This window comes from Lampetra planeri, chromosome 13, assembly GCF_965212315.1.
Source record: "Lampetra planeri chromosome 13, kcLamPlan1.2.h2, whole genome shotgun sequence".
In the NCBI taxonomy this organism is placed as follows: Eukaryota; Metazoa; Chordata; class Hyperoartia; order Petromyzontiformes; family Petromyzontidae; genus Lampetra; species Lampetra planeri.
The window spans coordinates 4,930,275-4,946,037 of record NC_136119.1 but is presented as its reverse complement, the minus strand read 5'-3'; the positions used below and the strand labels follow the sequence as shown (position 1 = coordinate 4,946,037).

General features: G+C 46.0%; 1 protein-coding gene across 1 annotated transcript in view; it reads right to left on the bottom strand.

The window, feature by feature from the left end:
• The window catches only part of RASEF (RAS and EF-hand domain containing), a 35,298-nt gene extending 21,895 nt beyond the window's left edge, over positions 1-13,403 (bottom strand). The window contains exons 1-3 of the mRNA XM_078599933.1: positions 12,280-13,403; positions 3,541-3,690; positions 1,173-1,263 (exon numbers count right to left, since the gene is read on the bottom strand). Coding sequence (XP_078456059.1) covers positions 1,173-1,263; positions 3,541-3,690; positions 12,280-12,782 — 744 coding nt within the window. The 5' untranslated portion in view covers positions 12,783-13,403. The remainder of the gene's footprint in view (positions 1-1,172; positions 1,264-3,540; positions 3,691-12,279) is intronic.
• Positions 13,404-15,763: the final 2,360 nt, after the last annotated feature.

The following is a 15,763-nucleotide window of genomic DNA, read 5'->3' as shown; positions in this document are numbered from 1 at the left end:
CTTCTTTGTAGCAGAGAGAGACGCCAGAGAGATGAGTGAGTAATAGTTGGAGGAGACTGCAGGATAAACACCATGGGGCCCATGAACTAAGTGTCATTTAAAGATTGTTCTTAGATGAACGATGTTAATCTTAAATTCACACGTGAACGGTTACCCTTTAGCAATGGACAACCCCTTAAAAAATGTAAATATGTGCGCATAAACTCGGGGCACTGGAAAGTGAAACCCCCATCTGCAGATCGCAGGTTGGTGCTGTCATTTTACGAGCTGGGTGGCTCAATGACTCCATGTTAGAGAATGGCCTGTGGAAGCAAAGATCACAAAACTACTTCTGAAATGTTTTCAATTCACCTCTTATCTATGCTAGGGGGTCATCAATTTCCCGCACAGCTGCTAGGGAGAGTGAAATGCTCATCGCATGGCAATCGAAGCAAGATGTTACATTTTCAAAGCCAGATGTTATCAAAATTAAGAGCAAAACTACATTTAATATGTTTGGGTTTTTTGTTGCTGTTGTTGTTCATTGTGCATTCATTTAGTGATCAGACTGGGGGCACTCAACTCGCTGTGCTTGAGAACAAATGTTATAATCGCGGGTGGCTGAGACCAGATTCAAACCCAGGATCTCAGTGATGCCAGCTCAGGAGTCTGTGGGTCTCTCAACGAAGTCCGTGTGTGTTTTTTTGTGCAAGCAAGTCGATGGGGTGACCAGGTTGAAGCCATCAACTCACCACACTTGAGAATGCGATTTGACCGTTGGTTGACCGTTTTTCGGTAAAGTCACGTAGGGGAAAATAAATAAATAATAAAAATATCATACTAGTAATATAAATAAATATATAAATAAGTTATTGCTCTAATAATAATAGAAAAAATGAAAAAAATGTGATTTACATTTTTTCCCTATTACTTTTATTATTTACTTATTAAAACATGTTTTTTACCTACGTGACTTTACCGAAAAAACCTAAGAGCATGAATCATTGCAGTCACGAAAGCTTCAAATCTAGAATTTGTATTCAAACTCAGGGTATCTTAGTGATACTAGCTCAGCCCTTTGACCTCTGAGCCACCCGGCCCACTCGGTCGCCTCTCGAAGCTGTCGAACTTAGCAGCCCGGTGGCACGAGGTTGGCACGGCAAGGCCGCACACTGAAAGCACCACGGTCTTACCTCTTTGCGGATCTTCTGTACGTGCGCCTCAAGTCGCTGCTCCATCTCATCGTCCATCTCCCCCAGCCGTTCCGCCGTCTGCTCCTGAGAGCTGCACCGTCCCATACACACAAACGACAAAGATCCCCCGTGTAGCCTTTAACCGACTGTTGGGGCAAGTTCTGTCGGCGAGCACCTATGAAGGCTGGCATGGCACACCAGGTGGGTATCTGACACCACACCCAGCCACCTTTGTCTCCCCAGTGGTGACGTTTACACACCACTCCAGGTACTCATTTGAGGCCGAGTCAACCTCAGGGGAGGCCCAGGACCGGTTCAGATAATCGTCACCGGTGTTGGTCGTGAGTGGGAATCGAACTCGGGTCGTCCGGTTCATAGCGCAGTGCACTGCACTACCACTCCCCTCATACACCCATACACCCATACATGCACACACACATACGTAAAGACATACAGCATATATATACACACACAATATTTTTTCAAAACCAGGCAATAGCTCAATAAGACCACGAGTCTCAAAGGAGAACTGGGATACAAAAGAAAATACAAAAGCAGATACAGGGAAATAAAACAGTGGCAATCATTTATATATGTTTCAATGTGAAATATAAACCCTTAAACTGTACATCAGTTGAACGTTTTAAAGTATCATTAAAAAAATATATGAGATAAAAAAGATAGAAAGGATACCGGGAAGCAGTGTTAGCGCGCTGCGCTATGAACCTGGCGACTTGCGTTTGATTCCTGGCAAAGGCTAACATCAGTAGCAAGTGACATGTGAACTGGACATGTCCTCCCTTCCCTTCACCAACCTGCAACTAACTGAGCAGCATGGTGAAGTATGACAGAAAAAAACCCCATAACCAACAATGATATGGGGAAGCCTTGATCCATTGGTGGACTGAGACTGGCTGTAATTAATGAAGAGAATCAAGATACAAGTTATGTGAGGTGGAAGACAATGATCAAAAGCATTTGCATTCAGATTGTCTAAGCGATGTATCAAAATGATCACAGGGACCTGGCCGAGTAGGAACACGTTGTTTAAATGTTGAAAAACAGAGCTGCACCATTGTTCCAGGTCTTGTGACGAGTCATCGGTGAATGATTGGCTATTCACTGAAGGCCCAGGCAGTCATTAAAGTGACGGCTTTTCCTTCCGCTACTCCCATCGCTCACTGCCGGAACAGCACAAGCTGTTATTACTCGTTCATTTATTCACGTCATATTCATCATTTTACCGACTTGCCTGGAGAGAAACATAACTTAAAAACGCATTATGTTTTAGAGGTACATTTCTTAAGCCAACGTCTTTTGACGCTTTTATTTGACAACACTTTAATACTGTAATTGTGTCTCACAGTTCTTTTTTTCTAGCGGATGCTGCACTCGGACCGGTTGGCCACGTTGCTTTTTAAAGGGCGTTTCAAGCGGCCGTTAAGACAGGCTCTCGCGAGCAAACCCGCGTAAACCGTAGGGAATTACACCCAAAAGTCTGCACAGATGGGTTCATGAATCCGCTCTCCGCACCGACTTTCCCTGGCCACCTTGCAGCCCAGCGGAGTTCGGGAGTTTCATCAATCTACGCGATCCAGCCACTGTGGCGTTGCCTGCCCTTTGGGGACAAGAAGCAGAATTACTTTGGGGACCCCCCCCCCTCACCTTTACATTTATAAAATCCTTAGTGATATTACAGATGAGATATAGACAAGAGAAAGAACTACTAGACAGATGAGAGACATGTGCACAAAATATCGAGGTGTAATGCACATGAGAAAGAAGTCCTGATGCAGGCAGCGATGAGAAGGAAACTATTTGGACACGTACGTAGGATGGACATAAACAGGAAAATGTAAAGTGTGTTGTTCGGGTAAAAAATGGAAGGAACCGGAAAGAGGGGAATACCTAACAGAGAATGGCTTCAGGATAAAGGAGATTGGTGCCAGATATATATATGCGCTACTTGAGCATATTGGCACAAGACAAATGACGAAATGTGCAGCGGACACCTACGGGGCTATCAGATGACAGACGAGAGCTACAGATGAGATATAAATTGCAGTGGCAGGGAAGAGCGTAGATAAAAGAAACATAGAGCGAAATGAAAGAACGAAGCTGCAGACAAGATAGATATCCAAGGAGACGAATTCATTCGTTCATATTAATCGCCTCTTTATGTTTATTACGATCCAAATTCAAGATGACATCTGGTGCATGCCCACCTATGTCCACAATTCTGGTTGTCCCCAAGCGTTTTTGCTCAGCTTTCGTCTAAATCACAAGCGCCTGCCCTGCCTGGCTCGAGCGCGCAGGCGTTGACGTTAGACCCAGGCAAGCGGCAAAACGACGCGCGCCGGTGTCGTACCGCTTGAGTATTGCCGCGACGCGCTCCGTCTCGGCGCCCTGCCTCTCGACGGCTCCGAGCAGGTCGCGCACGACGCGCTCGTAGCTCTGCAGCAGGTGGGCGTCCGAGGTGGCCACGATCTGCTGGTAGAGCTCCGCAACGTTGTCCTGGCTGCAACAATTTTTTTGTGTTTTTTTTTTTAAACAAAAGCAAGAGGAACAAAGCAGGTTATTAGGGGCCGTTCGTAAATGACGTCACGCGATTTTGGACGATTTTTTACCCCCCCCCCTCCCCCATCGTCACACGGCGTCACAAAAAGTCAGACCCCCCCCTCTCAAATATGACGTCACAAAGCTCTGCCCCCCCCCCAAAAAAAAAATTAAACATGCTTCAAATTGCTTTAAACTATTGCCATTGTAGTGCGTATTTAATGTGGCGCTGCACTCTGATGTTGTAGGAGAAAACATTTATTTAAAAGTCTATTTAATTAAGTAGAACGTGTTGTCTGTATTTATTTAAAGTTGCGCATTTTTGCGTGACGTCACATTTCTAAACCCCCTCCCCCCTCGTCACACATCGTCACAAATGTCTGACCCCCCCCCGCCCCAGGTGCGTGACGTCATTTATGGACGCCCCTTATCCACTCCAGTACTCAAGACTCCACCCTACTACCATGGTCTACAATTCTGCGGTTACAAATATCTTTTGTGGTCAAATTAAGCCAATGCACACTACACGCACCTGATGGTTGGAAATCGCAGAAAGCTGTGCCCGTACAGGGGGTGGGGGGACGCAAGGACTGGTTTGGAGTGACCTTCAAGTTGTGTCCTTAAATTGCTAAATATTATCAGTAGAGGGCAGCAGAATTTCTCATTCCGTAAAGAGGTAACAATGACCCAATTCCAGAAAATGCATTTCCCTTAATCAAGCAATTTGTGTGCCAGCCTCCTCCGGTTATACATCTGGGCACATTCAGCGCAACACATCTAAAGGCACTTTTGGTCTGCGAGCATTCCTTCACTGTCACCCGAATTACAGCAGCGGCTAACAACATCATCAGCTCCTGCATGACTCCCTCCAACTTCACACCACGATGTTATCATTTACGGTGTCCGTGAGTCAACAGAGCTCTGGTCACACCATCCTATCTCACCCACACCCAGTGACAGCGTCATTGTTTGGAACGTTCTCTCCTGCTGCGCTCTTGCACTTGTAAATAGCAAGGGGGCAGTAAATTGGTATCACTGGGAATTAAAGTACACAGTCTGTTTTCTCCTATAACGCGTATTTTCACAACGCGAATTGGATATAACGCGATTCATGTATGATCATTTGTTTTTTACTCTTTTATCTGGCAACAAAACTGACACCTTTTTTACGAGTCATGTTTGCATAGACCACAATACCTGCAGTCATTATGCAAACAAAAAACATAACTCTGATAATGTATGCACTGTCCTTGAAGTTGATTGGTCCACACCCGAGACAGCTTTCCTTAGAGCCTAGTCTCACATGGTGTTGGACCAGATGACGCCAAAAGGCGCACAACTCAAAGACAATGCACCATCAGAGTATGAGAGCTCGGGGTAAGCATTTACACCATTGGAACCTCACCATTTTTTACTGGCAAATGAAGTTCCAATGGCGATTCATGTAGTTCGGGAACACATTTTTTCACGACGCGGATGTGAATTGGACATCGCGCGATTGAGCGAACAGAATTATGCCGCTCGAGTAGGAATAAGCGGTTGGTTGTACGGCTGCCACGGCGCAGCGTCGCACGAGGCGGGATGCTGCTGGATGCTTCCAGATGCTACCCACGCGCCTCAGTCTTTGTCCAGCCTGCGTACGCATCTCACGTGTTTTGCCCTATATTATTTATTGTAACACGATTTTTGCACAAAGCGGTGTTCTTCAGGAACACAACTACTGCGTTATAGGAGAACGGATTGTACCGTGTTGGACACAGACACGTTCATTACACCGTTGTACGAATGTGTGAGTAGCAGGTCACAGTGCGGCAAAGTTCACTGATGTGCTGCTGTACTTCTATGCTCGGAACCTTCACCGAGCTGGTGTCGGGAATTGACAAGGGGGTGCGCACGCGTACGACTCTGCAGTTTGGACATGTAACGAGAAGAGACGGTGACAATCTGGAGTAAGTGGTCATGAAGGAACGATTGAAATGGAAACGAACTCGAGGTCGCACTGAGACGAGATGGCTGGATGATGGAGTGAAGAAGATTATTGGGAAAATACTGGAGGGACGGAGGAATGGAGAGACGGAGGAGGGATGCTACGATCGTGAGAACTGGATGAAGAAAAAAAACCTGTCAGAAAAATCGCTGAAGGTTGAAAACGACCTCCATAGAATGAGCGAACGGGAGAGTGAGCATGTAAAGATGAGGCCTTACGTTTAAAAATGGAAATGTCTCAACACATTTGGCTGCCCCTAATGTGTATATATACTGCTGTCGAGATTACACCGACGTTGACATTATATTATAATATTCCATTCCAATGGACATCATTCAAGGTATTCTGAGGACATTTTGCCGATATGTGAGGCTGTCCCTGACTTTACACCGCCACTACACTACACCCCCACCACGCTACAGCCACCGCCTTCCCACCCCCTACACCCCTACCACGCTACAGCCACCTTCTTCCCACCCTCTACACCCCCAACCCCTACACCCCCACCACGTTACAGCCACCGCCTTTTGGACTTTGCCTGGTAATTTCTCTCTCTTGTAACCCCTCCTAGCAATGTAACATTGGGTCGAGCCTAGCGACCAGCGCTGTTAGCCTCCACGCTCATGGGAAATGCCCACCTCGCCCCTTTCTTTTCTAGAAGCATGCACGCGTTTCACGAAGCCATAAAAAATACACGGACGCGCCCTGCGAATGTATTTAACCCATCGTAAAACCACGCGACGTCCATGAGCACATGCTGCGATTCCCACACCTATCTTCGTCGGCTACGTACGGCGCGAAAGAAGTCCTACAAACATGCAGTGCACACATTGCGAGGGCGAGGCATGCACTTTGGAATTGTTCATGTACACCGTTAGTTTGAACCCTGGCAGTGTTACACTAAGCGACAGATGAAGGGAACCGTGGATCCATACGTGTATTGTGACCTTATTTCAATTGGGGGTCATGCCAAAGCTCAGTGTGGGGAGGGGGGGGGCACAGCCAGCGTTAAACAAACGCTGTGCAGGATGAGTAACGACACGACCTCTGCGTTCACATATCAACGCACATTCCGCTTCCGGCTCGCATTCCCGTGTGTCTAGAGAGGGAATGGTTGCCACGCACATCGCCTACTGCAATTGTGCTCATTTCTTGATTCTAGATTTGAAGTTTTCGTGACTGCAAGGATTCATACCCTTAGTTCTTTCGGTAAAGTCACATAGGTAAAAAATGAAATTAAAATTAATATTGTTTTATTTTTATTAATTTTAATCTCATTTCTTGACTAACAATTTAGTAGGAGGGCTGATCCTTCAGCAGGGGGCATAGCCCCCTCAAGTCCCCTCAAGCCCCCTCTGCCTCTCTCCATGCTGTGAGGCTGTTCATGGATCAGTGGGGGGGAGGGGGGGGACACAAATCAGAGACATCAGAACTACAATTAAGAAAAGTAAATAGGTTGGGGCAGGACACATCACGAGATGGGATGAAGCCCCCCCCCCCCCGATCTGACTCGGCTGCTGACGGAGAGACTGCCAAAAGATTTCGATTTCAAGCTTTCGTGACTGCAGGGATTCATATTCTTGGATCTTTCGGTAAAGTCACGTAGAAGGGAAATAATAAAATAATACAAAAAAATAAAGAATAAAAATAATTTGTTTATTATTTTATAATTTCCCTTCTACGTGACTTTACCGAAAGATCCGAGAATATTTTATTATGTTTTATTTTATTTTATTATTTCCCTTCTACGTGACTTTACCGAAAGATCCAAGAAGACTGCCAAAAGAGTTAAGACGTGCAGTAGGATGACCGCTGCGTGGAGATGGGATGATGATATCAGTTCTTTGAGCAGGGGGAGTGAGATGGATGGGAACGAGGTGAGCAAGCCCTCATCCAGCAGTGGATATACAATGGGTTATCATCATTATTATTTTATTTTTTGTCCGTGCAAGCTCATGCATTGGGCATTTTGCGGAGGTCTTTTCTTGCAGCTGTTTCAGATGTACTGTATTATCCATTTCACGAGCATAATGAGAATTCTATAATAATGATGATCAACTGCAGCAACTTCAAATGGAGTAAAAACATTTAAATTATGAAAAGTGGCGACTATCTTGATCAATCATCTGTAAAGTCTGGGGTTTTTTTTCTCTTCTGAAAAGACAATCTGGAATATTGCCTTCAAATCCCCAAGTGCAACAAGCAAACCTTTGTAATCCATGCTGCATCTATCCAATTAATACATAAATTCCAGCAGTGAATTGAAATGTTAAATATTTTCCAAGTGTTATATTAACTCACAGAGCGTGCTGCCATCTGTCCAAGTGCTGCCCATATATCTATTTTTAAGGATCTTTTATTTGTTTTGTTGATCGTGAGAAAATTACCAAGTGTGGTGTGATGTTTGCTTTACTATGTCTGTGTACTGACAGATCACTGTTGCGTGGTTTCCAGATTCATATTTTAGTCAGATTGTGCCCATATTTGTATATTATTTTATGTAAATGACTATGAATATACAATTACGTGTTTGAAAAATCCAACATTCCGCATTTTAAACATTTTCACAGTGACCCATACAGACTAAACATTTAACATATTTTACTGAATTAGGTGAGTAAAAAAAACGTTATTTAACAATTCCGAATCTGACATTGTTATTTTGGGAGTCGGGTTTTCTGACCCAAAAGCAAAGCAATCGCCAAAACCGCTGAGACGTGTCCCGATAGGCAGCTCGAAATTGCACGGGAGATTTGGCCAAATAAGACTCAGTTGCAAGCGATTTAACCATTCAATGGCTAAATTACAGCTCCAACTGCCGCCTTCAAGTTCATATTTGGGGCATCGTCCATGGTCTGGCGTTCTTGGCCACAGTCACACGCAGGAGAGCATCTCTTTTATGTATTTTCTCCACTTGTGCATTAGGTACCCTATCTTGCGTGGTGGCATACATAACCATCATAAAGAAGGGCACACAACTACTATCAAACACTACAACACCAGGCAAATAACATGCCCAGAGTGGCATCGAGAATATACGAATGATTGCAGCGCCAACATATATGTTGGACTTCTTTCGCACCGTACGTAGCCAACCGTGCAACAACAAACTACATCCGTCTATCATCCACAAGCGATGCTGCCGTGGTGACATGGTTTGCACACTTCATTTTGCAATCCGGAGCTTGCCAGTTTGATCTCCCGGTGTGGCCCTTAAAACAAAGGACACGTCAGTTTAAGTGCTCCCGCTTCTGTTCACCCAGTAGTACAGTGAGGGAAAAAAGTATTTGATCCCCTGCTGATTTTGTACGTTTGCCCACTGACAAAGAAATGATCAGTCTATAATTTTAATGGTAGGGTTATTTGAACAGTGAGAGACAGAATAACAACAAAAAAATCCAGAAAAACGCATGTCAAAAATGTTATAAATTGATTTGCATTTTAATGAGGGAAATAAGTATTTGACCCCCTCTCAATCAGAAAGATTTCTGGCTCCCAGGTGTCTTTTATACAGGTAAAGAGCTGAGATTAGGAGCACACTCTTAAAGGGAGTGCTCCTAATCTCAGCTTGTTACCTGTGTAAAAGACACCTGTTCATAGAAGCAATCAATCAATCAATCAGATTACAAACTCTCCACCATGGCCAAGACCAAAGAGCTCTCCAAGAATGTCAGGGACCAGATTGTAGACCTACACAAGGCTGGAATGGGCTACAAGACCATCGCCAAGCAGCTTGGTGAGAAGGTGACAACAGTTGGTGCGATTATTCGGATATGAAAGAGACACAAAAGAACTGTCAATCTCCCTCAGCCTGGGGCTCCATGCAAGATCTCACCTCGTGGAGTTGCAATGATCATGAGAACGGTGAGGAATCAGCCCAGAACTACACGGGAGGATCTTGTCAATGATCTCAAGGCAGCTGGGACCATAGTCACCAAGAAAACAGTTGGTAACACACTACGCCGTGAAGGACTGAAATCCTGCAGCGCCCGCAAGGTCCCCCTGCTCAAGAAAACACATGTACATGCCCGTCTGAAGTTTGCCAATGAACATCTGAATGATTCAGAGGCCAACTGGGTGAAAGTGTTGTGGTCAGATGAGACCAAAATTGAGCTCTTTGGCATCAACTCAACTCGCCGTGTTTGGAGGAGGAGGAATGCTGCCTATGACCCCAAGAACACCATCCCCACCGTCAAACATGGAGGTGGAAACATTATGCTTTGGGGGTGTTTTTCTGCTAAGGGGACAGGACAACTTCACCGCATCAAAGGGACGATGGACGGGGCCATGTACCGTCAAATCTTGGGTGAGAACCTCCTTCCCTCAGCCAGGGCATTGAAAATGGGTCGTGGATGGGTATTCCAGCATGACAATGACCCAAAACACACGGCCAAGGTAACAAAGGAGTGGCTCAAGAAGAAGCACATTAAGGTCCTGGAGTGGCCTAGCCAGTCTCCAGACCTTAATCCCATAGAAAATATGTGGAGGGAGCTGAAGGTTCGAGTTGCCAAACGTCAGCCTCGAAACCTTAATGACTTGGAGAAGATCTGCAAAGAGGAGTGGGACAAAATCCCTCCTGAGATGTGTGCAAAGCTGGTGGCCAACTACAAGAAACGTCTGACCTCTGTGATTGCCAACAAGGGTTTTACCACCAAGTACTAAGTCATGTTTTGCAGAGGGGTCAAATACTTATTTCCCTCATTAAAATGCAAATCAATTTATAACATTTTTGACATGCGTTTTTCTGGATTTTGTTGTTGTTATTCTGTCTCTCACTGTTCAAATAAACCTACCATTAAAATTATAGACTGATCATTTCTTTGTCAGTGGGCAAACGAACAAAATCAGCAGGGGATCAAATACTTTTTTCCCTCACTGTATATGTATCTACACCGCAGTTCGTCCATAGAGAGGTGACATGAGGTGGCATACAGTGTGGGTAATGCCACATCTTCCGAAATGCTTAATCAGCATAGAAGAGTAGGCCAAATATCCTCTATATGGGCTATTTTGAGCTTCATCTGGACAACATACAGCGTGCTTAAAAAATATTTTAACACTTATATGGGACTATCATTTTTCATGAATAAAGAACGGATAATACACTGTAACATGATAACAAATTTATGTTAATAGCTTCAAAAGGTCAAAGAGTCTCCACTTGTTCGCCATCATTGTCAACGCGTGCCTGGATTCTTCTCCAGGTAATCGCCAGAATCCGGAGACACATTTCTCGTGGTGTTGTTGCAAATTCTCGGAAGTGTTCACACATTTTTTTAAAGCACCCTGTAGTTCCAGTAAGTGCAGCATCAAAAGCGATATACAGTACCGTAGTTACATATCACAAAAATCACTTGACGAGCAGTGTGGCATTCAATGAAATAGCATTAGACTCTTGGAATATTTTTCAGGCGAAAAACAGAAAATTGGCCTATGAACAAAATTAATACACATTTGCATTTTATTTATATGTGGAGCACAACACCAAGGTGTTAGATTCGTTGTTACCCACGACCCTTGGCTATGCTGGCTCTGTGCTCATCAGAGGTCGCAACCGGGTACCCGATACCCGTACCCTACCCGATACCCGGCTACCCGTACCCGGCCGGGTACGGGTAGCCGTTTGCGACCCTGGTGCGGCCGGGTACGGGTAGGCCGTGAGTCACTGGTGAGTCACCGTTTGTCACTCATTTCGGGTAGGCTACGTGTACTGGTAGGGAACGGCCACCCGTACCCGGTCGGGTACGGGTACGCATTTGCGACCCTTTTGCGGCCGGGTACGGGTAAGGAATCAAAATCCGTTTGCGACCTCTGGTGCTCATCAACCCGGAGCGCGCACATGGTCCACGATGCGAATTGAAATTGTAAACGCCAAGAAAAACAAGTAAACTCGTAAAAACAAAGTTTTTCACTATAAATACTTTATATGCGTGGCATCGGGCGGCTAGAGTCCTCTCGTCCTCTGGCTTGAGATGGCTGCCACCTATGGGTCAGATGATTGTCTGGCAGCATTAAACAATTGGTAATAAAATATTTAAAAAAAATTCCCTAAACAGTGTAAAATTTTGGAAATCTTTTTTTCACGAAAATGCATTGTCACGCACAACGAGTCTGTGTGCAAAATGTCAGCTCGTCTGGATAACGGGAAGTGGGTTAAAAAACGACCGAAAGATTTGCACGGTCCTAAGCAAGCAAGCGAACTTAATATAAAGGATTTAAACAAGTAAACCCGTAAAAACAAAGTTTTTCACTATAAATCCTTTATATGCGTGGCGGCTAGAGTCTTCTCGTCCTCTGGCTTGAGATGGATGCCACCTATGGGTCAGATGATTGTCTGCCAGTATTAAGCAATTGGTAATTAAATATTTAATTTGTTTTCCCTAAACAGTGTAAAATTTTGGGAATTTTTTTTCACGAACATTAATTGTCTCGCACAACGAGTCTGTGTGCAAAATGTCAGCTTGATTGGATCACGGGAAGTGGGTGAAAAAACGACCGAAAGATTTGCACGGTCCTAAGCAAGCAAGCGAACTTAATATAAAGGATTTAAAAAATGCCACCGACCCGTTCATCGTGCGCAGGCCGGTCAGCGTGTCCGCGAAGTCGTCCCACGCCGCGGGCTCCTCCTGGCAAGACGGCGCTCGCTCGAGCCTCTTGCAGGGGTCTCGGGGCGACCCGGACTCGCCCTTCACCTGGCCCTTCACCTGGCCCTTCACCTGGCCCAGGGACGCGGCGATGCAGCTGAAGCCCTGGGAGAACTCGCGGAAGTCGATGGCGCCGTCGCTGTCCGCGTCCAGGTCTCGGAAGAGCGCGTCTGTCTGAGCCGGCTGAAGCCGCAGCTCGTTGCAGATGTCGGAGAATTCATCGTAATCGATGTCCCCCGAGTGGTTGGTGTCGCAAGCCTGGAAGAGTGAGTTGAGGTCCACGTCCTGCGGCTGTTGTTGTTGTTGCTGCTGCTCATGATGGTGATCGTGGTGCTGCGGCCGAATCCGATCACGTCCCACATTCGTTGTGTCCATGTGCCCATTCGTTCGTCGACTCCGCTTAGTTGAAGGTCTGTCTGCCATCAGGGTCGAGTTGGGTTTAACGCCGCAGCGTAAGGGCGATTGTCGTCGTCGTTGTTTGTTGTTGTTGTGTGCGCTGCGTAAATGCTCCAATGACTTCCTTTCACGCACGCGGCGGTTGGATTCACGTTCTGCGAACGCAGCCGTGGAACGGATCCACGTCGCTCGCTAAACTCTACAGCTGCTGGACTTCTTACACTCTTAGACAAACCCCTCCGACAGTACTACCCCCGTACACACCAGTTGCGCGCGAACAAGGCAAGCGGTACCGCTGTTGCAGCAATTACAACTTTGAAAACTGTTGCTTTCAAACTCGCCGTCTTGGCCGAACAGCGCCGTCAAATGTTTGCCTATCTCATAAAACAGCCTCTGGGGGGGGGGGTGTCCCTGTCTGCCTCTATCGTAGATTTCCAGTTCAGCTCAAGCAAGCAGCAGAAGTCACCCCCACCACCCACCCACCCACACCACTCTCGCTGTGTATGCGAATTAGTGACAATTATCATCGCTGAACGCTCGCCTCGAGCCAAGCCGGCGAGTCGTGGCGCTGCTGTTGCTGCTACTTAGGTGCAGGAGAGTGCTAAATAACAGCACGACACACGTGTACACACACCCACTCGCTCCTTGACGTCAATCACCACGCAGCAGCAGGAGGGGGGTGTGTGGTGTGATGCACGGCGCATCATCCCCACCCACCACCACCTCCCCCCCCCGTGCCCCGTGAAAACGGACGAGGAGTGGGAATCTGGGACCGAGTTTAGTCGACGGCAAACCGGTGGCATTTATCGTTAAAGGGCCGTCCATAAATGACGTCACGCGATTTTTGACAATTTTTGACCCCCCCCCCTCGTCACACGGCGTCACAAAAAGTCAGACCCCCCCCTCAAATATGACGTCACAAAGCTCTGCCCCCCCCACAAAATAAAACACGCTTCAAATCGCTTTAAACTATTGTCATTGTAGTGCGTATTTAATGTGGCGCTGCACTCTGATGTTGTAGGAGAAAACATTTATTAAAAAGTCTATTTAATTAAGTAGAACGTGTTGTCTATATTTAAAGTTGCGCATTTTTATGTGACGTCACATTTCTCAAACCCCCCTCGTCACACATCGTCACAAATGTCTGACCCCCCCCCTAGGTGCGTGACGTCATTATGAACGACCCCTAAATGGAACTCAGACTCCACGAACGATGGCTCCTCCATCATCACGTGGAGTTTGTTTTAGTGCTGGGGGTGGTAATGTGAGTCAAGTGCCTAGCGGCTGAGCAAAAAAGCAAATACGGGGTAAACCGATCATGGCACGAACCAGCCCTTCCCACCTCCCCCATCCCTTTTACGGCAAGGTAGTTCCACAACTGGCCCGACTTGACAGACGTGTTTTTTGTTTGTTCTATTGTTGTCGAACAAAAAGTCTCCGACCCCCACGGTCCCCACGCCAACTTGCGCGTCTTGAGTCGCGAGTTCCGCCTCGCGCTGTTTGTCCACGTGGCCGTTGGCGGGTCAACGCCAGAGAGATGACACGTGGGGGACAATGCCCTGTTCATCACGTAGGAGTGAGTAGTAGGACGAGGGCTTTCGCGACCAATATCATCCATAATAGAGGGGGGGAGGTGGAGTTGTTTTGGTTAGATCGCGTAAATATATGGATGTGTCATAATAAGGGTTTCCCCCTTTTTTTTGGCAACAAAACTGAAGCCTTTTTACCAGGAATTATGTCTGCGTTAACCACACTATCTTCTTGTTTTTTTCGGTAAAGTCACGTAGAAGGGAAATAATAAAAGAATAAAAATCAAACATAATAAAATACAATTCTCACGAAATCGAAATTTAACCACAATACTTGTGGTCAAAATGCAAAAAAAACATAACTCTGATAATATATGGCATTGTCCTTGAAACTGATTGGTCCACACCAGAGACAGCTTTCTTTTGAGCCTCAAAAGAAAGGGGAAAACCCCTATCATTATATTTTGGTACTGGCAAAGGAGGTCTAATGATATGAATGTGTCGTTAAAACCCGACACCACCCGACACAGCCAACGAGTAAGGGTTGTCACGTTAACAGAACGTGGCCATTCGTCACTAGTACAGCACTAACCGGTGTGTTGGAGAGCCAAGCCAGATTGTAGCCAGTCCTCAGATTGTAAATGTTGTGGCTTGGCTCTCCAACACACCGGTTAGTGCTGTACTAGTGACGAATCGGCCACATTCTCTTTACGTGGCAACCCTTACTAGTTGGCTGTGCCGGGTGGTGGCGGGGTTTAACGACACATTTATATATTCACGCGATCTAACCACAAGAAAGCCTCATTCATGGGGACAATGCTGTTTTATTTTAAATTTAGGAAGAGTCAAAAGGCGTATAACAACCTTGTAGCGCGCACACGCATTCCATCACAGGCCACGGCTAATCCACTGCTGGATGAAGACCTCCCCAAACTGGCCACCACCTTCCACGATGTGACTGATGATCGTGATGCACGCAAAATGATTTCATAGCTTCATATACAACTCGGGGAAAGTCCTCGGTAGACGTGTTCCGTTTCTCGAATGTCCGTGACGTGAATCATTGCTGTGTTGTCGCCGATATGAACACACACTCACAGTAAACACAACTTCCGTTCGTGTTTATGAGGTTGATTTGCATGAAACGCGGATTACAGCTCTGCTTAGTTGATGGTTAAGTTCGGTGTTGCACAATATAACTTTATATTAGTCCGTAAACGTGTGAACTGCTTTCAACGCTTGAGCCTCATTCGAAACGGACACGGGTTGAAGTTTTTGTTTTTACATTTAAACTATCTGGATGTTAACGTTACTTTAAAGGTTTGAAACGGCACGCGTTCGAGTTGTTTTCGCTGTAACCAGGTGATCAATGAATAGAAACGGGTTGGTCTCGCTTGCCGGCGTGACCAGGGTCGCGTACGGTACGAAAGAAGTTCAACATACATATGGTAGGGGGACTAAATACATAAACGTTAACGA